The sequence below is a fragment of the Terrapene carolina genome, unplaced genomic scaffold (genome assembly GCF_002925995.2).
Source record: "Terrapene carolina triunguis isolate 2854851 unplaced genomic scaffold, T_m_triunguis-2.0 Scaffold130, whole genome shotgun sequence".
NCBI lineage: Eukaryota > Metazoa > Chordata > Testudines > Emydidae > Terrapene > Terrapene triunguis.
Genome location: NW_020664481.1, coordinates 6,938,340 through 6,965,882, shown reverse-complemented (window position 1 = coordinate 6,965,882; position 27,543 = coordinate 6,938,340). Strand labels below are relative to the sequence as shown.

Below are 27,543 nucleotides of genomic sequence, written 5' to 3'. Positions count from 1 at the left end.
GGTTCCTGTTTTAAGACTTAGGGACACTTGAGCCATTGGATTGTGGACCCAGTAACCACACCATCCACCCTGCCTGCGCTGCCACCAAGCCTCTCCTCCACTGTGGTTTATATGAAGCCCAGTTCTATGTTGCATGGTGGATGCAGAGTCCCTTAGCCCATTTGCTTTGCAACCACCCCCCGCCCCAGTGGTGGGACTGTGGCTGGTCCATTACACTGGGGAAATTCACCCTAAGTGAACTAAATTCAGGTCTTGTCACTTTCCCACACAGCAGGCATTAAACTACTGCAATCAGGATCTAAGCGGTAACAGGTGAAGTTTCCCTCCCCCCTCACCACCGTATTTAACAAAGAGGGTACTTCAGCTGAACATGGGAAAGAGTGTCCCTATCCTGTGGGATCACTGCCTGAGCCCCAAATGCAATCCACCCATCTGCACAGTATTAGAGATTGTATCTGTGAAAGCATAGCAGCACTCCTAGGGAAACGTGGGCATCCCTCATGCCTGGCATGGCTAATTCCCCATCTTAGTGTTGGTCATCAAGACGGAGATGGTTAATGGGTTTTCTTTTATCATTCCAGGGAGACCGAGGAGACAGAGGGCCTCAAGGGTTCAGAGGGCCCAAAGGGGATACTGTAAGTGCAATAAAACACTTGCCTACTAAAATATTGAACATGAAGTCTAGTTTACAGTTGTATTAAGGCTTGCCTCTTTCATTCTATTTGTGTCGCTTTGCTGGCAGAAGGAAAAATTCTCAAGGTAGGTTAGAAACTGACAACCTTCATGCCTCTGCATGAGAGGCACTTCTGGGTGGGAGACACATAGATGGATTCAAGGAGAATCCTTGGATCTGTTTAACTCAACCCTGTGCTCCAAAGGGGTCTCAGAGCACTACATTTACTTTCCAGTGTGAGATGTTATGACCTTGATCCAGGTCCCATGTCAACTTAATCTTGCAAGAAATCCTTCTGAAATGTCTTTATGTAGCAACTGCTACTGATCAGGAGATGGAAGATAGTTCTGTTCCCAGTTCTGCTCTCAATTCTCTGGGTGGCCTTGGGCAAGTTACTTAATCGCTCTGTGCCTCAGTTTCCCAATTTGTAAAATGGGGATGATACCTATTAATCCTTATAAATCACTTCCGGGTCTGTGAATGAAAATCACTGGATAAATGCTAAGTAGTGGTAGTTATTATTTCTATGAATCAGAGTGTTAAAAATATTACTGCTGCTCTTAAAACAAATCTAGGAAAGATCTTTAGAAACAAACTTTTGCAAGTTTTCTTCATGGAAAATAGTGCACTTGTGCATGTATTATATCTGGTCATAGGTCAGAGCTTTCGACAGGATATTACCTTGTACACAGTTCAATCATTTGTTGTATCTTTTTGTCTGAAGTTCACGTTGGAAGAAGAGTAGAGTTTAGCAAGATTTCTATACTCCTCCTAATCCTTTTACTTGCTCCATTAGTCAGACTAGTTATTTAATCCTTGATATTTCCCATCAAGAAGGGCTCAAGTGAGTGGGAGGAAAGCAGGGATATTTTCCCAGCCATTCTGAGAAAGCTGAGCTTTAAGGCTCAGATTTGTAATGGTGTCTAGGCGTTCTGTCGCTAAGTATTGCAAGGTCTAAATGACCTACTCAGCTACATCCCATTTTCAAAAGTGACTAAGAAACCTGTGTCTCACTGAAAATCAATTGGACTTAGGCCGCTAAATGCCTAGCCATCTAAGTCACTTAGGCCTTAGAACACTAAGTGGAGCAACATATAAATACCTTTAAAAGTGTGAGCCTACGGGCTCGGGGCTTGATTCAACAGCCATTGGTGTCAATGGGAGTTTGCTCATTTGGGTCAGGCTGCTGATGCTGAGACGTGATGAGCACACATCTTCCGCTGGGCTCATGCTCTAAATGAGCTAGTTATCCATCTGTGGATCGCTCAAGGTCAATCACAAACTGAATGAAATGAACCTATACTGTTAAAATGTGAATGTTGAATTTATTTAATGCTTTTACCTAAAGGCTGTTTCTCTGGATATTTCCAGCACTGGATGATAAATGACTTGTGTGTTTCTAGGGTAGACCTGGACCAAAAGGATCGCCAGGGACCGGTGGACCCATAGGAGAACCTGTAAGTCAGATTTTAAAATGACAAGTCTCTGTGTTCCCTGCTTCATGACTTTACAATACAGCAAATGTTAGAAGAGCTTATGTTGTTTCTGTTTGATGTAGTCTCCACATCAAGGGCTACATTTTCAAAGTTGTCTGAACCTGGACACTGAGAGTCTGTTTATGCAACCCATGCTCATGTTCAAGCCCAGAGCTGGTTCTATAGAAGTCAGTGGCAAATTTCCCTTTGACCTCAGTAAGTTTGGAATTTGGCCCATTCGTTAATTTGGCCCATTGCAGTTGATGGGACTATTTGCCTGACTGTATCCTAACAGGAGTGAAGGCTGCCCAATCTGACCGTACAGTTACATCTACAATTTAATGCCCAAGCAGCATTTCTGCAGTTGGCTGTCTAAACGGAAAGACTTAAAACGTCGCAGGGCTAAATTTAGAGGATGCATTTGAAAGTGTAACCCTGAAATTTAATAGAATCAAATCACTTACTGGTTCTGGCTTAAAATTTAAAATATATTGGACAGTAATGACGACATTGGGTAACTGAAGTGTATGTGTTTGTGGAATTTGTTAGTGCCGTGTTCTCTGAAATTAGAATCTGGGCTGTATTTTTATGATCTAGAATTTATACTGTGGTTAAGAATAGATGATCTGCAACATCATATCCAGAGTTAGTGAAACCTATAACCAATGGTGGATTCATAGGAATTATTGCTCATTAAGGCTATGTCTACACTTCCGCGGTAAGTCAATTTAAGTTACGCAGTCGACTTACTGCGGTGTCTGCGCCGAGCTGTCTCCCGTCGACTTACCTTACTCTTCTCATTCCGGGTGGAGTACCGGGGTCAACCGGAGAGCGCTCTGCCATCGATTTAGCGGGTCTTCACTAGACCCGCTAAATCAACCCCTGGTGCATCAATTGCCAGAGCGTCGATCTGGCGGTAGTGTAGACATAGCCTAATACTTTTGGGGGACTTTATAATTCAACACTAAAGGACTGATTGATCCTTATATGTTTCTGAATCTTTGCATGAGACTGCAATCAATGGTGTCTGTGTCACAATCTTATTCTGCATTGTGCGCTTATTCAGGGCATGCCTGGCAAAGATGGACGAGATGGAACACCTGGACTCGATGGTGAGAAGGTTTGTAAAATCCTATTTCAACACCACACAGAAAGATTTCAATTGCTGTCATCCACCGTACTCGAGTATAGGCTTTCCTGGAGAAAAAGCAATGCTTGAAAGACTTTGGCTCAAGAGAGAGATTTCCTGTAGTGTCACTCAGGCAGAAGAGGAAGATAGTTCACACTGATCACCCTGGGGAAATGCCAACAAGAAATTAAACCCAAAGATTATGTGACATAATGAACAGAATTAGCTAGTATTACCAGGGTTAAGTGACAGATCCTTATTACACAATGACTAATTCTAAAGCCACTTATTTGTGGTGAAACTTGCAGTATAAGGGCTCTCTTTGCAATAAAAGGTTAATGTCCTTTCAGGGCTGTTGGTGGAGACATCCTTTTGTTCTCATCACTTACAAGGAAAGTGCTGTTAAGTGCCAGAGGGTTAGACATGTAACTGTGAGATTCCGATTTCTGAAGGAGACCTTGGCAGGTGATCTCATGGAAATACACCTATTGGTCCTGGGGCAAAGCGACAGCCTTCACAAGTGGGAAATTAGAAGCTGTGAGTAGGGTTTTCAAAAACACCTAAAACAGTCAATGGGAGTTGGGTGCCTACTTCCTCTAGGTGCTTTTGGAATCTCATCCTTTGTGTGCACACAGGCATTGCAATTACCCATTTTGCACCTTCAAATGCCAATTTGTGCCTGCATGTGGTTTTTGCAGACACAACAGGTGAATTTTGACAGGTGCACTCCCCTTAGAATCTTTGTCCAGGAATGTACGCAAAGGCCTGATTCTGCTCTCGCTTACACTCACTTTGCATCAATGTAACTTTATTGATTTCAGGGGAGTTTTTTTCTTTATTTATGCTAGTGTGACTTAGAACATTATTAGGCTCTATAAAAGTTTAAGGCGTGATTCTGGTCTCGCAAACAGCCATGTAAATCAGGAGTAACTCACTGAAATCAGTGGAGATGCACTGGCTTGAAGCTGGCTTGTGAACGGAGAATCCGATCCAAAATGTCCTACTTTGAACATTAAACTTAAATGTTGGAATGTTTAGCGACTCACTGTGTGGTATAATAATAAAAATGAGCACAGATTTTCCGAGAGGGTCTAATCGGGATTAATTCATCCAAAGGGGCTTTTCTAAAGTCACAAGATTACAAGCGATTCTGGATTCTACAAATATTGGGTGGATGGGAAATAAAGCCTGCCTGGAAAATGTCTGTTTGCGGAAGAGTCGCCCCTGACTAATGTGAATAGCATTAGATCAGTCAATTGTCCATCTTAACCTATCGCTGTTTACAGGGTGACGCTGCCCGCTTCGGTCCTCCTGGAGAGAAGGGGCCAAACGGACTTCCTGTGAGTATCACAGTATTGTTGCCATAAAGGAGTTGGAACATCTTGCCCAATGCAGGAGTGATACTTCTCTGTCATTTGACTGAGATGGAGGACACAAGAACAGCTATTTCTCACCTTGGGCCAGATTTTGGAAGGCACTGAGGCATCTAATTCACACTGGGAGGTGCCTAGATGTCTTTCAAAATCTAACCTCTTGTCTCACCGTGTGTCTCAAACCTTTAAGCCCATGAATAAGACTCTCTTCTCATGGTGCAACGTGAGAACGCCAGATGTCTGTGCACAGTATATTATACAGACTGGAAACAATCTGGGATATTCGCACAGTCAACCATGGCAATACAGATAGAAACATGGTTAAAGAGACATGATCTGATCCAATCCAGTTGCAGCCAAAAGACTTTGTTGGGGCTTTAGGAGAAGATAAAGTGATTCCGTCCCCTGCAGTTGGCGATAATCAACTAGTAACACTCCAGATTCTCGTGTCAGTCACAGCTGTGTCAGTGTGAAGTGACTCAATTGAAAATGGCACACCTCCTGCCCCAGTGCCACCACAATGGAGCGGCTGAGACCCTAGGCAAGTCGCCAGGGTGTTAGTGTGTGTCCTAATATTTCAGAAAGAAAACAAAGAGGAAAAATGTTAGCATCATAATGACATTTATCCCTTAGCCTAAGGGCTAAGGCTTGGAAGTCAGGAGACCAGAGTCTACAGTATTCCTAATGCTGACTTACTCTAAGACATTGTTGGCCAAATTATTTAACATCTCTGGTCTCCAATGTCTTCATCAGTAAAATGGGGATCAAAATACGTACCCCTCCCCTGCTTTGTAAAGCTTGTTGAGTATTGTTGAATGAAAGGTGCTATATAAGTACAAACTACTATTACTATTATTATTGTATTTTTCATGTTCGCTTTTCTTTCCCATTATCGTCAGTGGGAAGTGTATGGGTAGCACTCTGGATAATGAACTAGATGGTAATTTCTCCCATTATTTTCACATGGAAAAATGTCTCTAATAGAAACATATGTCCTGTGATTCTAAATGCCCATATATGTTTAATCAGACAGTAAATGTTACTTTCTACAAACTGCACAATTTCTGTTGTTGTGATTTATTTTTTTTCAGGGGCTACCAGGAAGACCAGGTCACAAGGGTCCAAAGGGTGAACTAGTAAGTGAAGGATGAGTTTTCACTGGGAAACTATTGTGTGTGTCATCTTAGTGCACTGCAGCTTTAGGCCCAATCTGGCAACACTTACACACGTGCTTAATTTTGAGCACCAGAATGGTCTCACTGAACTTAAAGGACTGAAAACACGTGCATAAATATTTACAGGATTGCGTCCTTGGGGATCAAGGCCTGCATTTCTTTTTAAAACTGACCTGCTTGAGTCACCTGTTGAGGTGACACAATGTGGATATTCTGCTCACTGTGCGCATTGTACCTTCTCAGGTGTTTCTCAAAAGGACTTTTGAAGATCTCACTTTGATGGGTATTTCGGGAAATTGAAATGCAAAAGTATAAAATGCGCAGTCCAGTCTCCAATGAGTAAATATCCAGTGCAGGGGGTTTAGTCGTGGGAAGATCCCTCAAGTTTCTTTAGACAGTCTGCTTCAATTCCAAAGACTGCCAACGGACCTCTGATAACCCTACCAGTGGCAGAATTTTGGAATTTGCCTCTATGCTGCCAAACTTTCGCCCTGAAGTCACGAGACTTGACATGGCTGCCACACAATATGTGTAAAATGGCACTCTCAGTAAATCTGCATCAACAGTCCCCTTCAAGATAAACTACAAGGAATCTTTACAACAATGCATTTCATTCCTACACTTTGAGACACCAGGCTGGCTCTCAGCAATGTTTGATGAAAGAAAATCTGAAACAGATTGAGGCAACTCATCATAAAATTGCTCATTAAAGTGTATTTGTTCCGACTTTTCCTCCCTTTCAATCTTCTATCTAGCATCAGCCTCATTATTATGTACTGTATACAAAGGCTACTAATCCTCATGCTTCAGGGTGTACACTGATCACTGGCTGAGGTCAGGAGGAAATTCCTCCCACTTATGGTGTTTCATAATATATTGGAAGTCCCAGCATGTGCACTTTAGCATAACTGTCCTATAGTTTTATATGTTATAAGAATTCTTCTCTTCTTGGAGTTTTATTGTTGTCTTTTAGCACGTTTTGTTATCTCATTTCCCCAGCAAGACTTTAATTTCATCCTTTTCCTTCCAGCTGGTTGGTAGAGAAGTTACAGAAGTGACTATGAAGTTCCGCCCAATTGACTGTTTGTTTTCCCCACTACAGGGTAGTCTTGGAGAGATGGGAGAGGCAGGTCCATCGGGAGAGCCCGGTATCCCTGTAGGTATCTCCACATCTTACATATATCACGAACTCTGTTCAGTGCCTCTTAAATTCCATCATTAAACTTGAGCTCATGTGCTGCTTCTCTGGCACAATTGAGCTTGGCATATCCGTAATAAGTGATATGAACTTCTCTCTCTCGCTCTCTCACACACACGTGCATATATATGTACATATGGTTTTTATACAAAGATATATAAAAAGTATATGTACACCGTGTGGTAATGCGGGCTGACAAAACAGTCCTTCACTTGTGGATGTAGAAACATTATGTGTGATTTTATCTGGGGAGTGGGATGTGGGATGTAAGTCACATGTCAGTTCATTAGAAACTCAAATACCACTTACCCTGCTGCAGTGGGGTCAAACAAGCAGTTTAGGGAGGCGGTGTGCCCTAGAGGATAATACACTGGACTGGGACTCAGGAAACCCAGGTTCTATTCTTGGCTCTGCCATTGGCCTGCTAGGTGACCTGGAGCAAGTCACTTCACTGCTCTCTGCCTCAGTTTCCCATTCTGTAAAATGGGGCTAATGATACTGACCTCCTTTGTAAAGCAGTTTGAGATCTATGAATGACAAGTGCTATATAAGAGCTAGGTATTGTTGTTATAATTTATTAACTAGCTGATACCCATGAACTGACGGTGATGTGAGACATGAATGATATATTTGTGTAATGGTTTTACAGTGGGTTGGGAAGGGTGGAGTTCCCGCTTGAAGAACAGCACCGATGACGTTTTGATATTGTTGATAGGGTGATGCCGGTATCCCTGGTGAGAGAGGTGAGCCTGGACCTAGAGGATCATCTGTAAGTAGAACATTGCTTCTTCAAGTATAACCTTTCTGCAGTTAAAACACAGCACTGTTATCAATCTTCAGAGCCACCATCAAGCTAAAATAAAAGGTTCCATCCTCTACTGGCGTAACGTCCGTGGATTTACACCAGCAGATAATTTAGCCCAAAGTAAATGGGCCAAGATCTCCTCTCTTTTACCCCAGTGTAAATGTGGAGTAACCAAACTGAAGTCACCGTGCTTATTCCACATTTACATTGAGGTGGCGGAGAGGAGAATTTGTCCCATGTGATTCATGTGGCTGGTGCTCTTACAGGATGGCAGTTTGGACAATCAGCACTTCCTTGATTTGGTATAATAGGGTTCTTCTGGAATGCCCGGCGCCCAGCACTCTAAACGTGAAAGCCGTCCCCTTTAGGTGTCATTCAGAGATACTAAGGCCAGAAGGGACCACTGGGATCATCTAGTCTGACCTCCTGCGTAACGCAGGCCAGAGAACTGCCCCAAAATAATTCCCATTTGAACTAGAGCAGATCTGTTAGAAAAACATCCAACCTTGACTTTAAAATTGCCAGTGATGGAGAATCCACCACAGACCTTGGTAAATTTTCCCCACGGTTAATGACCCTCACTGTTAAAAATGTATGCTGTGTTCCTATTCTGAACTTGTCTACCTTCAACTTCCAGCCATTGGGCCGTTGTCTGCTAGATTTAAAGAGCCCCTTATCAAATCTCATAGCTGTAGAAAATGTTTACAACAAAATTTGAAATCACACAACTCACCTAGGTTAGTTACAGCCTTGAAACTTGGAAGAGGTGTGTTGAAAGGTTTGCAAACATGCAGGGAGCCCATTGCACTCTTTTGTGCAAAGTTGTGCCCGTTTATGGTTTGCATTAAAATCACACAAAACTCATGACCGCACAATTTGATGCAAAAGAAGGTCACGTTTGAGGCTTTCGAGGATATTTCATTTTGGGACACTGAGACAGCACAAACCTGTGGGGATTTTGAAAAGGAAGCGTTTGTGTGAAATGAAACAGTGGGTTTTGCCCAGCTCTAATCGCTTGGTTTTTTCCCCTCACCTGTAAATTGTAAAGAATTTCTGGTTTGAAGCATCCAAAACAGGATGCTTCATACCCATTCTCAGCATTGTCACAGAGCACAGAGAATAAAGAGTTCTGAATGCTGTAATGAAGGAAGAGTCTACAAATAATTGCATTTCTGCCCATTGGGTTCCTGCAGAATGGTGTAAGATAAAAAACTGGCTTTGTTCACAATATTAAAAATTCCAGGACACCATTTATTTTCCTATTATACCAACAAGTGCTACTGTTGTGGCTGGGCCTGAACTTACAGGGGGTTTTGATCTTGTTTAAGTATTTTTGAAATCAGGAAATGTAAGATGATTGTTTGTATGTGCCACTTGGGCAGAAATTGAGCAGTTTAATAAGTTATTGTTCTGAACAGCTGGCTCTTTAAACTTCCAAGAAAAGGGAAATAAAAGTTAGACTGTTTAAATGAGAGAGAATTAATAGCCAATGTGAAATTCTATTCTTCGGGGCCCTGATGCAGGAAGGTACTTAAGCATGTGCCCAGCTTTAAGCATGTGTAGGGTGATCATATTTCCCAAAGAGAAAACAGGACACCCCCAGACACTTGCCCAAGGCCCGCCCGCACCCCTGCCCCCCCCCACCCTCCTCCCTGCATGCTGTTGCCAGTTGCTGGAACCCAGGAGGCTGTTGCCTGGTCTCTGGAAGCCTGATCGCTGGAAACCTGGGTGGGAGGAGCATGCTGGAATGCTGCTTTCCCCCCCACACCCAGCCCTGCCCCCCCCACATGGGGGACTGGCATCTCCAATCGCCCCCTCTGTGCCGCACCCCACTTTTTTGACAACAGTGGGCATTTATCCCGTTTGCTCTTGCCAACTGATCAAGTCAGCAAGAGCAAACGGGACAAATGTCTCCTTTTGGGGAAAAAGTGGGGACGTCTGGGACAGGGCTTAAAAAAGGGACTGTCCCGGCCAAAACGGGACATATGGTCACCCTAAGCACGTGAGTCCCATTGACTTCGGATCTTACTGAATAAAATGGTGCCGTTTTTACATAGCCTACTGACATGGAACTGCTCATACGCTTAAAGGGACTTCACTGAACTAAGGTCTGATTTTGATCTCCCTGACAGTGGCTTTACTCCAGAGTGCCTGTGACGTCAATTAAGTTTGTATTGATTTAACACTAGTGTGCGATCGTGACTTGTATAATATCATATGTGCTTGGGGCAAAAAAACATGCTGGGTTCTGACCACGAATATAACTAGTTCTCTGTGTATTTCCAAAGCTGCAAACGGGGTAAAATCTTCAGAAGCACATAAGTTCCCTTAATTTTACAATGGGATTTTGGCTCCTAAGTGACTTAGGTCTTGAGAAAGTTGTACCCAGTGACCTTGGAGCCTAAATCCCAGTTTCAAAAGTGACTTAATCTTAGGCTCCTAAGTCATTTAGTCGCTTTCGAAATTTGACCCAACGTCATTTGTGTGTTTTATTTTCTCAGTAGAATAAAGCGTAGCCTCTTGTACGCCGCTGTCCATTTTCTATCAGAAATGTTTTTAGCTGGAATAACAGAAAACACAAAAGGCTGCATTTTCAGAACGCCTGACCTAAGTTGCTGGTGCAAAATGCGCCTGCACAAACTGCAGTGGATGTGATTGCCAGTTTTGACTGTCCCAAGGCATGCACGGTATCATGCTTTTGTATTTGCATCTGTGTATTTCAAGGGGGCGGGCTGGACACCCAAGTTCCTGACTTCCAGAGGGGCTGCACGCTTACAGCTCCTATTTGCTTCACTTGTAGTGGTGGACGCTCAACTCGTCTGGAAATCAGGCCCCAGGTTTTCAATTTGCCAGCCCCCACAGTCTGTTTCTTTAATTACCAGTTTTCTTCCTAACTTCATCTGACAGTTCAGTAAGAGTTGGAAAACGGTTCAGTGAATTAATTAGCTTAACCTGTATGCAATTAAATATGTGATATATAGTTAGTACTAGAGTTGCTTGGCACTCCATCTACCGTTCCTCCCCCCGAAAACCTCTTTCCCAGCAGGCATATGTGTCAACCTACTAAGAACAAAATGATCTGTGAATTGGAAAAGGTGCAAAGGGATTGTCTTGTGTTTTCAGTTCCTGCAACTTAGAATGATATCTCAGAAAGATCCTGTTAGGGTGTAAAAAGCCTTGGCCACTTATTTGACAGTCTGCCCCATATTAACCCGGAAATCTCAAGAGGATGATCAGGTGTACCGGTCACAAAAGCACCATGTAACGGGTCACGGTCAGGAAGCACCCATTGACTTCAGTGGGATTAGTCATGTGCTTAAAATTAGACACCTGCTTCCCTCCCTTGCTGGATCAGGCCAATTAACTGTATCCATTCAGAACTGGAGTGGCAGGTCTGACCTGACATATTCTCAGGGCTGTGTGTCTAGGAGAAGTTTGCACAGCATGTGTCCCACTGTGCCTGTCTCTAGCCAGGGTCACTTAGGCCCTTGCAGTCATAAGAACCAAATGAATCGAAGCATTGAGTAAAACAGAAATAATCGTTATTGTTAATGGTAATCATAGGAATAAAGTTCAATAAACAGCGAGCTGCCTTATAATGGCCATCCATCAGCATGGCAGTTAGGAAGACTTCTATACCTCAGGACTGCCTGCTTTTTGTTGTTACAACGAAGGCAATTCAATTGTGTTCATGACTCAATTGGTTGTGAATGATCTTAATTATGCTTGTTCTTCTCTTTCTCAGGGCGCACTTGGTCTTCAAGGCCCATTGGGAGCCCCAGGTGTAAGAGGCTTTCAGGTCAGTAAGCTAGAAATTTGGGTAATTTAGTACCCACCAGGTTATAATCGTTTGGTGTCCATGCAAACTTCTGGCAAAGAAGATTGGGTGATAGTGACGAATTATTGGAGGGCCTGGATTTCAATTAATCAGAACATACTTAATGCTTTCTTTAATATAACACAGCGAAAGGGGGAGCAAGGGAAGAGTAGTAGCCAAAATACTACTATATCCACTGCAAGAACAAACACTGTCTTTATTTCACAAATGCAGAGGAAGTCTTTTAGATCTGATCATTTTATATCCTTCTTCACCTGGATATTCCCAACCCACTTGTCTTGAGTGTCCCCTGTGCTAGTCCTGGGGACCCCTCCTTTAATCCCGTCACCCGCACTCCCAAGATTGCAGCTACTTTCCCCTCTCCAGGCAAAAAGTGGCTAGGGCCAGGTCCACACTACAAACTTGTCCCAGCATAGTAATGTTGGTGATGAGCTGGGGTCCCAGATCAACAGAGCTGTGCCAGCAAAAGCCCCAAGTGGAGACGCAGTTATACCGGCAAAACCGTGCTTTTGCCAGTATAACTTACCCCACTCTGGGTGGGGCTGGATAGCTATGCTGGCAAAAGTGCAGTTTTGCCACTGTAAGCTGCATTCCCCAGTAGGAGTGCTTTGCTGCTATAGTACAATGGTATAGCTGTGTCGGCAAAGCCTTCCAAGTGTAGACCCGTCCTAGGATTCCGCACGGAGCCTGAGCAGCAAAACACCTGAATTGTCCAGACAACCCACTCTGGAGCATCATCAAGCGCTCCCTTATCTGCAGCCCATCCAGCCTCTGTTGTCAGGGAGAGCTCAGACTCAAGCCTTTCACATGGCTCTGCAAATGTCATCAAGAAGCCATCAGGCCAGCCTTACATGGGTGTTTTTATAAAGCTGCTTTGAATTAAAAGATCGGCAGGTTTTCATACAGTTCTCAGTGTACTGACCACACACAGCAGTAAGGGCTCTATCATCCGGGGCCCGTCGTACTGAAGCTCCATTGCTTCCTGACTCCCAAACTTGGTTCTGTTGGTGCACCCAGATGCCCTTATTGTGGCCGCTAAGCAACCTATGCTAATGCCATTGATGATCTGCAAGAGATTGGGCTGGAGTACCTCAAAGGGGGGAGGGATAGCTCAGTGGTTTGAGCATTGACCTGCTAAACCCAGGGTTGTGAGTTCAGCCTTGAGGGGGCCACTTAGGGATCTGAGGCAAAATCAGTACTTGGTCCCTGCTAGTGAAGGCAGGGGACTGGACTCGATGACCTTTCAGGGTCCCTTCCAGTTCTATGAGATAGATATATCTCCATATATTTTAAAATGCCCTCCCCCAGTCAATGGCCTCAGAGGGGAAGGATAGGACCAGCAAGCAAGGACACGAGGAAGGAGAAGAGCGTACTGGGGTCTGGAAGGAGAGGAAGGACAGGGATAGCGGTTGGGACTCGGGAGAGTAAAGAAGGAAAAAGGGAATCTGGAATGAATGACTTTGTTCAGGAAATCGATATTGAGACTGGTGAACTCTTGGGACGTTAACAGGTGCAAGGACTCTCATCTTTCCTTTGTTTTCCCTATAGGGCCGCAAAGGTGCCAGTGGGGAACCTGGACTCCCTGGTCCTACGGGGATTCGTGGTGAATTTGGTGACAGGGTAAGTAGAGATGGGCAGGAACTTCTGGGGTCTCACGCCATGTCCCCATTCCAAATCATGGTGAAAAGTCAAAATCTTGAAAATGTTCATGAACCAAAAATCTGGAAACCGTTTTGGTTCAAGTCATTTGAAAAGTTTTGTTCCGATTTTGACCTTTTTTCTTGTTTGCTCCTGAGAGGATGGCCTGAATGAGAGCAGCCCTCACTTTACCCCCCCCCCCGCCCGTTCCCTCCACTTTGAGTGATGGACTGGCCCTTTACAGGGACCCTGTGACCGTGAGGAGAACTTTCCTATATGACAGATTTCCCACCATTGGGGTCTCTGTCAGCAGTGTCTGCCTGTCCCTGCTCAGTTTAATGTACTATCATTTACTACTTTTTTCCCTAATTGTCCATTATGCAACAAAGCAATCTGTTTGCTCGTCAGGCTTTTCCCCAGATCTTTCAAAGGTACAACTATTGCCCATAAATCGGATGATGCTAGTGACAATAAAGTAAACCCAGCAGAACTGCGCTAGCTTGTGCTCCCTGCCAGACCGACGATGGAACACAGCCCCTTCCAATTTTCAGAGCCTCATTTTGAACCTTACCTCTAATTTTGAACATTCAGTTTTATACGGATAAATAACTGGGCCTGCAACAAATCGCAAGCGCAAGCAGTAGCGGTTAGATACCTAACTTGCTGGCTTGCAAGGGTAAAATGTCATTGGATGTCTACATTTTACCACTTGCAATTGCAGTTCATTGCAAGTGCAAAACTTCGACTGCAAAGTTAGGGGCTTTGTAGCTGAAAATCAAACACATGATACCATTCAGCTCATATAAATAAGAGAATAAGAAGGTCTAACGCTTCAGAACCTGGGTTCAATTCCCTGCTCCACTGCAGACTGTGTGTGACCTTGGGCAAGTCCCTTACCCTCTCTGTGCCTCCATTCCCCTTCTGTAAAGTGGGGATAATAGCACTGTCCTGCTTCATAAGGATAAATTAAAAATTGTGAGGCACACAGATACTATGGGATGGGGGGCCATATAAGTATCTTGGGGCTTGTCTACATTACCTGCTGGATCGACGGGCAGCGATCGATCCAGCGGGGGTCAATTTATCGCGTCTACGCGATAAATCGACTGCCGAGCACTCTCCCGTCGACTCCGGTACTCCACCAGATGCATGCGGAGTCGACGAGGGAGCATCAGCAGTTGACTCACCATGGTGAAGACACCACGGTGAGTAGATCTAAGTATGTCGACTTCAGCTACGTTATTCACGTAACTGAAGTTGCGTAACTTAGATCGATTCCCCCCCGAGTGTAGACCAGACCTAAGATAAAAGAGCCACCTGGATAGGCCAAGTTCTTATGTCTCAATATATAGGTTCAACTGATTAATAAACTATATCATTCCTTTATGCTTCCTGATGTCAGCCTCAGCAGGATGATCATGACAAATCAGGCTTTTACTGATCTATTGTTAAAAAACAACCAACCAACCCTGAATCATAGGAGTTAGAGCTGGAAAGGGGAGGGGAATCATGAGCTAATCAGCATTTCCAATGCTGCATCTCCATTCCTAGAAGCCCCATTATGTTTAGACTGAATAGTTTATTTCAACAATATTTTCCAGATCCTATCCCAGCCCGATTGGACTATTTGTTGCAATGGACACAGGGTTTACCATACCTGCTCTATATGCAGATTTCATCAAAGTGCAAGATCTCCATGCTCACAGGAGAGCTGCATTTTAGTTATTTAGAATATTTAATTAGGACTTTTTAAAAAAAATCTTTTCTTTTTTCTTTACAAATGGAAACATACCTGGGCCCCGCAAGGCCAGAACTTAAAAATAAATTCAGCGGTTGGATTGAAATAGAATTATTCTTGTTGAAAAGAAACCAGCAGAGCAAAAATGAATGTCAGTTCTCCATGGCCTGCAGGAGAACAGTAGCCGTGTGTTCCATGGCTTCCTTCACTTCAGCTTGTAGGTAATGTCTCTGGGTAAATAATCACCCCTGGGCACCAGGCATTTCACAATGGACCTCTGTGTTAGACCTGGATGAATCTTGTGTTGAGAACTATGCTTCTCAGTCACACGGGGCTCTGAGTCTGGACGCTACAACAACAGGGGGACTGTAAGAAACAAGAATCGCCACAATGAAAAATGTATTTTTGAAGATGACACATCCCTTTAAAACTATGGCCCTGTTAAAAATGAGTGAACAGAGAACAAGTAACTGTTAAAAAAAATAGCAGCCCGGTCACAGGGTTTGGGGAATAATATTGCATTTGCCACTGATTCATTTAAAAAAAAAAAGTTATAAATACCCAGATTCATTTCTACCTTCTGGCTTGTTACCTCGGAATTATTTTAATAGGGAAACTTTTTAATAGAACTTACTTCAGGGCTTGACTTTAATGAAATGACACCCACTAATTCTATGTGTTTGTTCTATCACGTTGTTCTGCTGGAAGTTTCTAGAACCCGCTTTGAAAAAAAATCACATATTTCCCAATTGCCAAATTGATGAATGTGCCATAAAACTGCTGTTCTAAGACTACAGTAATTGAACCCATCCAACAGTGCATTGCAGAAAAGACCAAGGTCCTCAGAACTTGAATTAGCTCCCGGCTGTGTTAGATGGATCCAAAGTCACAGGCCAGGGCTCCAAATGTATTGCTTCATTCTCCTTTTGAATGCTAAAGAGGCATGGTTGTTCTTGGAATGTTTCTTCAGACTGGCTAAATTACCCCTAGGTTTATAAATTACAGCTGCTTGGTTCACCTTTTATTCCTATGGACATCTGACCCTGCCACTTAAAACAGGATACCAGACAAGGTGGGTCCCTTACCGGCAAGTTCCCAAGTCATGCTTCTCTGTGGATGCCGAAGTCAGGAACAGCTAACCCTAAACCCTTGTGAAAATTGACGTAGTAATAGAGACCTTGCAAAACTGTTATGAACATTCATTAGTCCTGACACAAAAATCCACTCTCCTGCTCTATACCATGATGATAAAAAAATCTAAGAATATTTTACATGCCTGGGGGAAGGGAGGGAAAGGAACCTTACCCAGGGGTGAGCGAGGAAGGTGAGTCTGATGTAAATGGACAGAATTAAATGCACATGGCATTTTAGTTTTGTTCAGTGAATTAACAAGGACAGTATGAACAGAGCAACAAAGAGTCCTGTGGCACCTTATAGACTAACAGACGTAGTGGAGCATGAGCTTTCGTGGGTGAATACCCACTTCGTCGGATGCATGTTCACCCACGTCTGTTAGTCTATAAGGTGCCACAGGACTCTTTGTCGCTTTTTACAGATCCAGACTAACACGGCTACCCCTCTGATACTTGACAGTATGAACAGAGTATCCCATAAGCAAAAGGCTTACAATGACCACAATTTACTGTTAGCGGCCACAGAGAATGAACGGAAGGCAGGTGGGGAGGGGCCCTCAAACACTGAGTTATTTTTAATGGCTGGCAGGTTGAATGGGTTATGGGGGAGATGAGGTGGGAGAGCCACTTCAGAGAAGGAAATTGTGACCTGTCATCTTGTGGCTTATGTATACTGTAACTGTCAAGAAAGAAATGTGAACCACAGTGACCGCAGAATATTGCTGCAAAACAAACTGAACGCTAAAACCTCTTGTTGATTCTAAGAAATACAAATGAGTTCTGATCCCTGTCTAGCCTCTTTGTCTTAGCTGGCAATTACAGGATTAGTTTTCCCACCCCTCACTGTGCCAGTGAGCGTCTGACTGTGCTAGGAATGCATGGGAAAAGAACAGTTCCCTGCTCATTCCCCCTTTTTCTTGTTACAGGGTTCTGGTGGAGTTTCTGGTCCCAAAGGTAACCAGGTGAGCCAAGGGTTGGTCTTTCCTTTTCTGGTTATTTCCCCATTTTATTCAACTAATACGATTTAACTGTAGCTTGATCACAGCTATTCAACAGCATTACCAACTTTCCTCCCAATTAAAATGAACAGGTTATGCAGCAGACACAGCCAACACATTTTTCTTCTGATTCATTTTTGTGTGTGCTCAATGTATTTTATTTTAATAAAGGTATCTTGAAATGCCACGCTCAGTCTTCCAGTCACAGTACGTGGCAAGTAAACTGCTTGGGGCCAAATCTTGCTCACCTAACTCACAAAAGTCAGCCTATAATCTTCAGGGGGGTTACCCACGTGAGTGGTCAAGCAGGGTTTGCTTGACCACTCACGTGGGTAGCCCCCCTGAAGCCTCCAATGATTAACTATGTAGGGACTAGGAACATTTAGCCCTTAATAAACTTTTGCTTCTAAACTGTCATGTTTGGATTGCTTCAATTGATGACCTTCCTTGAAATATATAACTTAGATCAATGGAGGAATGTGGTTTATCTCTGCAGAAAATGGAATGCACTCCCAACAACAGTTTATCAATTGCAATTATGCCTCCGATCCTCCTTTTGTTGCTTTCTAAGGGCAGGATCAGTGTAAGTTCAATAGGGTCTGTGAAGCCTAAATCTGAAAAAGACATCTAGTCCCAATCTGTACCATCAGCACAATGATGTTTATTATCGGCTGTAACTGTGTGCAATACCCTAGCCATGTTGTCGTGCCATTCAGAGTGGCATCTGAAACGTGTAAACCCTGCACATACCAACGGGTAGCTCTGTATATATTGTTTCTATTCCTACCTGAATAACAAGCGCCATCTGTTGGTTTAAAGGAAAAGGGATTATATATTGTAGCTTAACATGGCCATACAGGGCTATTCACCGAATGGCTCTTGGGAGACTTTTGTCCTCGTATGAGTCCAACTCTGAAATAAAGCTGCAACTTAATAATTAGCCACCTTGTTTCAAACATCACTGGAAACACCCCGGCCCGATTTTGGGTAGACCCCAAGTTTGTGACTGTTGAAGTTTAGATTTTATTTTTTAGTAAGGGCTTATGAATAGTTCTCTTGCATGTATTTTATTTCAGAGACTTGCTGTGATAATTGGACCTACAAATTTACCCAAATTGTGAGCTTAACTGTGAAAAGTGGGTGTAAGTTCATAAGGTGTTACAATAACCTAATAACAGATGTTGATGGGAAAAGGTACAAAAGCACAGAGAGACTGAATTAGTCCAAACAAAAAGGCCTCAAGGATTGTGTTGAAATCATGCTTGGAAAATTGGACCGTGTGAGACCAAAAATCAATGAACCACAATTGGTGTGTCAGAAATTAGGCCTAATTAGTGGACAAAATAATGAGGGAATGGACTGTTCCACCCATCACTCCCTTTTGGGGTCTTTCAAGAAAGAGAATTTGGGGAGAAAAATTGGCTACTAGAGTGAGCTTCACCATCCTGGCTGCCACCCACACCATCTCCTGGAACCCTGGACCTTCTTCATCCCAATCCTAAAAGTTGTCTTGACCAAACTAGGCCAAAAACCAGAACCCAAATAACACTGCCACTTCCACCAGCTCCAGCTAAATCCCAAATACCACATGGGATTTGAGACTTTGTTTTTCTCTCTTTCCCCCCCACCCATGTGTCCTTTTCCTTCTCTGCCTTTTTCTCCTCTTTCCTATCCCTCTCCTTTTTCCTTTTGTCTAACGAAAGTCTGGCGTAGCTGGCCAACACTGCATAATTTGCAACACTCCTGTAAGCCTGTGACCAGAAAGGGGCAACTCAAATCAATGCCCTAAACAGCTCAATGCTGGTATAAGTTTGCCAGATCTCAAAGTGACTAATAAAACAGTATGCTGTGCCTTTGTTTTTCCAGCAGCGAGGTTGCAAGTGAAAGTCAAACACCAGAGATGGAAGCTGTATTTTCTATATTTGCTGTTCTTTTCTCTTTTCGTGTGTGTGTGTGTGTCTGTCTGGTTTAGTTTTCTTAGGAAACGGGATCAGACTTTAACAGCAGCAGCAATGAAAGCTCCAGCCCATTTCAGCAAACTTCTCTTTCCCCCAAAAAGGACAGTTAATACCATCTTTCATAGCATCTAAAAAACCCGCCAAACAAGGGGGGGGTTTCCCATCTAAAAACTCTCTCCAGCTAAAATGAATAAATTAATATCTATTGTTAAAATGAAAGCCTTACTTAATACTTTACATTTCAAATGCTTTAATTGTTTTTCCTTCTTTTCTGTGTCTTTAATAAAAGGTTAAAATAATGTTTAATGGTTTGCTGTGCTACTAACCATGCCAAGTCTCTGTAGACCAAACCCCAAACCTTTAACGGTAAACCGTAACAGGGTCTTGTTAACACCTTAACTCTTTAGGCCCATGTATTCCAGCTGAATTAATACAACCAGCTGCTTTGGGGTCACATCCTGGTTTAAACAAGGAATGAACAGACTTAACACGGAACTATCTTCCTGGAGTGAAGAGTGTTAAGTGTGGACACCTGTTCTGGCTGCATTGGTGCTCATCAGCACTTGCCAGGTCTTTGTCTCCTATGGGTTCAGCCCTTGCTCAAGTCACTCTAGAATTAAACTTTTGCCACAGCGAGTTTGACGCAAAGGGCTCCTAGCTCTTGCAGGAGGCTGCCTGTTATCATGGTTGCCATTCAGAGCAGCGGACCAGCTATTGTGGCGTGTACCTTAATTTTGCCATATCCATTTTCCAAAGTCAGAAAACTTTCCCACTGCAACAGCAACAAGGCACTGGATCCTCTTTGCTCCCAGTAGGAGTTGAGGGTACTCAGGGCTCAAAGGACTGGGCCTGACAGAGTAAATCCCACTTGGAAAGTGTAGCACGTGTTTGTGAATAACCATTGCAAACCCACTGGTGAGGTTCTCGTGTGTTAACTGTTGTGCCTCGTTATCAGGGCACTGCTGGAGCAGATGGCCTGCCAGGTGACAAAGGAGAACTGGTAGGTATCATTTAACCAAAACAAAATTAACATATCAAACAATGGGAGCCCAGAGATTAATGAACCAATGACTATTAAAACCTGCCAGCGTTGAATACACGAGGGCTCCAAAGGCTAGTTACACTATTGATTGTGAAAAGAGAACGGTGTCCTGTGAAACCAAACCAAATATCCCATTCACCATCAGCACTGTGCCCGTTTTAGTTTGACTAGTAAAACTAGAGGAGGATTTCTCACGTGTACAGCCAGGGATTCATCATTCGTTATTTCTACCCCTCAGGGAGATCAGGTGCATAGAAGCCGACAGTCCCTTCTGTTCTTGGGTATTTAGGCTTTCCACACCTTGGTTCAATGGAGGCTGTCACTGCCAGGGAGCTGCGTTCAGCCCTGATATATGTGGGTCTAATGATGAATCCCTGTCTATAGAGGTGAGGAATCCTCTAGTTTTACTAGTAAAACTAAACCAATCAGTTATTCCTTACAAGTGCAGTCCACGCCTGAACCTCTTTTATCCCTTACCTTGAGCCCCTCCCCCCTCCCCTCCAGCTGTCAGAGGACTGCACTGCTGAGCAGACGAACCCAGCACTGCTCTGCAGAGCTGCGGGGGTCGCAGTGGTTCTCAACCTTTTTGGGCTCAGGGTCCATTCATAAATGTTTATGGCTTGTCGTGACCTGGGGGTGGAGGCGCTGGGGTGGTTTCAGTCGGATCCTGCCCCCTAGTGTCCTGCCTGGCACTCACCTCACAGTGGCGGCTCCTGCTGTGGGACTGGCTGCGCTTGGCTCTCGGCATTGCAGTTGTGTGAGTGGAGTTGTGACCTGGCTCATGGGGTTCCAGTGCCACTCACTCAAATTTGGCCTACTCAGACTCCCGTCGTCATGACAGCTGGGCCAAATCTGAGTGGCACTGGGACCCGGGAGGTGAGCCCAGCCAGCCCCGTGGGACAGGAGCTGCCCCGTGACCCTTTGAAACATTCTGGTGACCCAATTTCCGGTCCCAACCCCCGAGTTGAAAGATACCAATGGGATTATCCTCCCTCCTGTCAGTGCCCTTTGGTTTCCTTGGGCTGTGCCCCTGTTTGCAGTATTGTTCTTTGCATTGATGTAGAACCCACAGACCCTGCTCAGGAATCCCGTTACATTAGGTATGGTACACAGTAGTGGTCCCTGCTTCCAAGAGCTTAAGGATCTGCTTTTAGATGTTTACTTTGCAACTGATTCTTGTTCTTTAGAGAAGAATAAAATCAAACTTCCCCCTTTTTTTTTATAGGGTCCTTTCGGCCCCCCAGGACAAAAGGGAGAGGTAAGTGTCATCCATTTCAGACTGAGAGTCACAGAAATGTTAAGGAAACAAATGTGCTTATCACATCCCAGTGTAGCTTCTGATCTCATTGGGTTATGCAGCATCAAGAGTGGCATTGTCTTTTATTTTGGGCTCTGGTCCATTAATATAACCATTAGATGACCCTTAGTGTTGATTTTTCATGCACACTCTGGGGCCAGTCTTCAAGGATGGCGACCTAAGTTCTGTGTGTAAATCCTACATCTGTCTGTGGGAGTAAAAGCTCAGCAATGCAGAATGGGGGAGTGTATAATGAGCCCCGTCCAGCAATGCGCTTAAGCACAGGCTTAACTTTAACCGCCGGAGTTGTGCCATTGATTATTGCTGAAAATGCCTAATGTGGAAAATAGTTTATTCAAAACTCTTAGCACGTCACTTTGTGTTTCCCAACCCCTCTTGAGGAGACAGAAATTTGGCCCTGGGAAGGCTAAGACAAGCAGCACCCTCGAGAAGATATTAACTGCTGTTGCTATAATGGTGACATACCAAAAGGCAGGAACCGTTAGGTCTCCACGCTTGAAATCAAAGGCTCTCTCCACGTGGAAAGCAAGTGAGCATCAATGCTGTTGGTTCTGACATGGTTTCCCAGAATGATGTTCTTCTGAGAACCATGCTGTAAATCTGCTACTGTGTGGCCTGTTTACGTCACTAGAATGGTCTGAATACCGTTGCTGCTAGCACTGTTTGAACTATAGCATGCATATGGCCTAAAACATGCATAATAATCATGACAGGTATGTAAACCCATAAATTCGAGATGAGGAATATACATGGTCAGCATACCCACTATGTCAGTAAGAGAGAAAACAAGGAAGCCGGAAGAAAAGCTTAACTAAGAAATACTATGGAAGAATAACAATATACTGAGCCTCCTGTTTTTAAGCTGTTTGGTTTCTCTTCCTCCTTAGTCAGGAAAAAGAGGCGAGTTGGGTCCTAAAGGTATACAAGGACCTAATGGGACATCTGGTGTGCAAGGGATTCCAGGTCATCCAGGACCTATGGGCTACCAGGGAGAGCAAGGTATCCCCGGCATTACTGGAAAACCTGGTCCTCCAGTAAGTATCATCTGTTCCTTGATCACAGTCCTGCATTGGAAATGGATGAATGGGTAATAGGCAGTACCGGTTATGCTGGACTTTGGGCTGAGAGGAAACATCTCCTTTGCTATAAGTCAGTAAAGAAGAGGTCCTTAATGGCAGAAATAAACAAAAATGCCAGCCTCTGGGAGGCTGGATGGTCAGGGAATTTGTAATAGGATATGTAAAGTTGTAAATCTAGGTTGCTGGTTCAAATCTGGTGCAGTGGAGAAGTGAATGAAAGTTACCATCTCATGGACATTTGAGGTATGTCTACACAACAGTATAAGCCCAGGATTCGAACTCAGGCTTAAGCCTAACCCCAGTTCTGTCTACATAGAAATCACATTAACCCCAGGCTCAGACCCAGGGTCCCAGGACCCCACAGGGATGGTGGGTCCGACTTGAGTCAAGCCGGGACCCAGGGTTCAAGCCCTATTGCTTTGCAGTGTGATGTAGCTCCACTGGACTCAGCTCTGGAAGTCTGCCAAAAGTATCCCACAATCCCACAGGCCGACTTTCTTTGTCCTCTGGATAGTCCAGTTTTGTGGACAGTCAAGTTTTCCCACACTGCACCATGAACAGATGGCTAGAGTGGCCACATTTTAGGAGGGCACTAGGAAGTCTGGGATATGGGTGAATGTGAGCCTGGATAATGCAGTACCGATGCTGGAGCCCCAGGATGAAATCCAAGGTTCAACAATTCCTAACCTGGGATTACAAATGAGCGTAGACCCTCCGGTCCTATTTTAGCAAACCCAGAGTCTGTTAACTCGAGTTCTACTAACCCTGGGCTTACACTGCAGTGTTGACATACCCTCAGAGGCCTGTGTGAAATGGGTTTGATGTTCTCAGTCCAGTTCCCAATGGACAAGGGTCCACACCACCAAAATGACATCACAGCTGGTATTAATTGGTTCCCTTGGGGTGGTCCCCTGAGAATGAGTAGGGCATGGAGCTGAACTACCTGCTTGTCCCTCCAGAGTAGTGTTGAAGAAGCATGCACTGACACTCCCTACGTTGCTCCTGTTCTGTGAATAAATGTAGACTATCTCCAAGGCTGTCAATACAGCACTAAAGTAACATAAAAATGTAAATAGATAATAGGAGCCTGGCCTGCCTGCTATAATTTGTCTTAAGAGTAACACTAAACTGTGTAGGTCTCAATTGCTAAGTGTTCTCAGAGGGCAATTGGTTCCAGTGTGTTAATGTTGGCAACTGTTTGGTCAGATCAGAAAAGAAAAAGCCTAGTCCAGTGGATTTTAACATTTAAACATTATGGGCCAAAGATTAAAGGGGCTTTTAACCTGGACTTCAGCTTTGCAGGTGCAAATGACTGTGCCCAGAATTGCAAATGAGGGCACAAACATGAACAAATTAGAGGTCACCAGCATTAGACTGACTTCTAATTTTGCACTTCCACCACTGGCATTTGTGCATGCAAATCAGGTAACTGCACATCTAACTAGCAGATATGCAGAAGCAGTTTATTTGTACAAACAAGTGTGCACACAAAATTTGCAAGCACAGAATTAAGACTCATTTCCAAAAATTTAAGGATTAGTTTCCTCTCAATGTGATGCGTTGTTAGGAGTTACCTGCATTCATAGATTCATAGATTCTAGGACTGGAAGGGACCTCGAGAGGTCATCGAGTCCAGTCCCCTGCCCGCCTGGCAGGACCAAATACTGTCTAGACCATCCCTGATTCATTGGGGTTGGATGTGATGTGTGAAGTCATGTTTGTTCTCCATAACTGTGATAGCACTAAGAAAGTAAATTGATAGCAGTCAATAACTTTAAAATGCAAACCTGTCTCCTGTTGGGTCTTTATAGTATTACTCACATTAGGGTTTGATTTGTTATTTTCCCCAAGCTTGAGTTTCACTTTTCAATAAAAGCCAAATAAACAACAAATTAAATATATGACTCGGAACATTAGCACCACAACATTCCCACTAACTTTAAAATCAACTTCATTAATATTACCACCACCCCAGGACCTTAAGGCTGAAGCTAATATTTTCTGAAGAAACTACTCTTTCTTCTTAATAAAAACTCTTCTGCTTGATTTTGCAGTCCATTAGAAATAAGTTTCTTTCAGGGATCAATAGTTTGATGACAATCAATAATATGATTTTGTGTAAGGACTCTTTTGCCAATTGCAGGGCAAAGAGGCCAGTGAACAACACATAAGAGAACTCTGTGGGGGAATGATAAATGGTGAGTATAACTGGGAGATAGCTGAACTTTAATTATTGTCTGCATCAGAATATAGCTGCACTTTATAGTCAGAGAGCACTTGTTTCTATTTAGTTTAACAATGATTGTAATAATCTGAGACATTAGGAATTCCATTCCAATGGGACTTGTATTACTAGCCAATCATTACAAAGTATAGTTTCCATTCACTGAATGGCTCATTGATATAGTTGCTGTTTTATGATGCCAAAGGTCATGGGATTTCATTCCTGATAGAGCAATAAAGTATTGCTTCAAAGAAATTATTTTATGTCTTTTGAATATTTTGCTTCTTGAAGATTGTGTTTCATTCACTTTTTGTGGCGGAAACTAAAACCTGCAAACCTATTTCAATTACTTGAGTATTGATTTCCATTAAACTTTGCTTCAAAATTATTTAAAGTGTTTTCATTTAGTTTATAAATAACATGAAAGAAAAAATTCATCAGTTTGCAAAGTGATTAGAAGTTTCTGAGCAAAACCCCCCACACAAGTCCAGAGGTTTATTATAATGTAAAACCATTTTTTGTCATCTTATCAAAATGCATTCACCGGATTCAGCTCAGGGCATCTCTGGTTGTGGGTTACCAGGACAGATTCTAACTTCAGAAATCCAGAGCCTATAATCTTCTCCTTTGATTGGATACACTTGGTGGCAAATGTCACATACCAGAAAAAGGTTTTCAAACTTCAGACACAGGCATAAGGCAAAAGAATTTAGTTTTGGTTTTGTTATATTTTTTTTCTCAGAACAAATTGCACAATTAGCTGCTAATTTGAGAAGGCCCTTGGCTCCGGGACTGATGGGTCGACCTGGCCCAGCGGGTCCTCCAGGTCCACCTGGGGCAATGGGAAGTGTTGGTCATCCCGGTGCTCGTGGTCCACCTGGATATAGAGGGCCGACAGGAGAACTTGGAGACCCTGGTCCCAGAGGTGAGTGAGATGAAATCAGCGGCAGCCTAATGATCCTGCTCCCTTAGAAGAAGTTTTCTCAGTGATTTCAAACTTCAGTGGTGCAAGGTGGTTAGAGTGGGGGAAGGGGTCAGGATTTTCTGTGTTACAGTGCACTCCGTTTATAAGAATCACCGATATATGAATCAACTGCATATAGTGATCAAAACCACCGGGACTAAATGAGTCCTATACTAAATACTCCACTTGTAAGAATCAACCGCTTATAAGAATCAAATAATCCGGGACGGCTATGCACGGTAGTATATACTGCAGCATGTGCAGCTGCTGAAGCTCCAGTTATTAACAGGCACCTATTGTTTAGTTAACAAAGTAAATCCTCATCACTGTGATATACTTGGGTATAATGAGGAATGAGGCTTGTCTTGGGGATTTATGACCACTGTCCCCCTGAACTCCTCCCAGTATTTCCCCTCCTGTTCCTGTACCATCGTCCATGATATTCCATTTGTCTGCAATAGCTTCCTCAGTAATACAGTAGAACTTCAGAGTTATGAACACTAGAGTTACGCACTGACAGGTCGATCACACCTCATTTGGAACCGGAAGTACGCAATCAGGCAGCAGCAGAGACAAAAAAAAAAACAAATACAGTACAGTACTGTGTTAAACCTAAACTTTCCTTGTGCTGCTAGTGTGAGAATCATCCAGCCATGATGGCCAGTGCAAGTCTGCAGAGTGGTTCACTACAGCACCGTGGTCTGCCCGTGTTGGGGGATGGATTTTGTTTCTCAAATCCATAAAAACCCAATCACCTGGCTTTTGAAGGGATATCCGGAATTTTACCCATAAATAGCAAAGTTTTAGGACAAAAGACCTTTAGCACCAACCTAACTACCATTGCAAAGTGACATATACCTTTAGGACTAAATATAACTGTGTTTCTTGGAAGCAAGTGTGTTTGTTTGTTATTTTCCTTAAACAGAATTAATTAAGATGGCAAGTTAGGACAAAGTTAGGTGGGGGGGTGGGGGAGGACAAAGGCAGAGTATGCTGCATCTCAAGGCTACTTAGGCCTGAGCCTACAGACCTTACTCACATAAGCAAATGCTGCAAGATTGGGACTTTATTGTTAGCTATTTACACCTTACAATTAATGTGCAAACATTGCAAATTGGTAACAGTTGCTGAAAGCAAATCCAGCATTTGAAGATTTTAAAACTCCTAAATGTAATGTATAGATGCTCTGTAATACATGAGCTAAACACTAGGGGGCAGCACACTAAAGAACTTGGTTCTGCAGAAATTTAACTTTTGCTTTTGGGAAGCCACTAGTAAATGTCTCATTTAGGGTTGCCAGCTTTCTAATCACACAAACCCGAACGCCCTTGTCCTGCCCATTCTCTGAGGCCCCGCCCCCGCTGACTCCATTCCCCCTCTCTCTGTCGCTCGCTCTCCTCTACCCTCTAGGGTGACCAGATGTCCCAATTTTATAGGGACAGTCCTGATTTTTGGGTCTTTTTCTTATATAGGCTCCTATTACCCCCCACCCCCTTCCTGATTTTTCATGTTTGCTGTCTGGTCACCCTACTAGTATCCTCATTGACTTTCACCTGGGGCAGGGGGTTGGGGTGCGGGAGCGGGGCCGGGAGGGCTCCAGCTGGGGGTGTGGGCTCTGGGGTGGGGCTGGGGATGAGGGTTTTGGGAGTGTGGGAGGGGGCTCAGAGCTGGGGCAGGGGGTTGGGAAGTGCGAGGGGGGGCAGGCTTTGGCGGGGGTGCAGGTTCTGGGGTGGGGCCGGGGATGAGGGGTTTGGGGTACAGGGGGGCTCAGGGCTGGGGTTGGGG

General features: G+C 43.8%; 1 protein-coding gene across 1 annotated transcript in view; it reads left to right on the top strand.

Annotated features, from left to right (window-relative positions):
• COL9A3 (collagen type IX alpha 3 chain) overlaps positions 1–27,543 on the top strand; it is a 66,674-nt gene that overhangs the window by 36,675 nt on the left and 2,456 nt on the right. Inside the window, exons 16-30 of the mRNA XM_026652913.2 lie at positions 582–635; positions 2,077–2,130; positions 3,215–3,268; positions 4,564–4,617; positions 5,742–5,786; positions 6,928–6,981; positions 7,739–7,792; positions 11,574–11,627; positions 13,215–13,286; positions 17,102–17,137; positions 20,087–20,131; positions 21,399–21,431; positions 22,379–22,525; positions 24,714–24,768; positions 25,537–25,719. Of these exons, the coding sequence (XP_026508698.1) occupies positions 582–635; positions 2,077–2,130; positions 3,215–3,268; positions 4,564–4,617; positions 5,742–5,786; positions 6,928–6,981; positions 7,739–7,792; positions 11,574–11,627; positions 13,215–13,286; positions 17,102–17,137; positions 20,087–20,131; positions 21,399–21,431; positions 22,379–22,525; positions 24,714–24,768; positions 25,537–25,719 (994 nt within the window). The remainder of the gene's footprint in view (positions 1–581; positions 636–2,076; positions 2,131–3,214; positions 3,269–4,563; positions 4,618–5,741; positions 5,787–6,927; positions 6,982–7,738; positions 7,793–11,573; positions 11,628–13,214; positions 13,287–17,101; positions 17,138–20,086; positions 20,132–21,398; positions 21,432–22,378; positions 22,526–24,713; positions 24,769–25,536; positions 25,720–27,543) is intronic.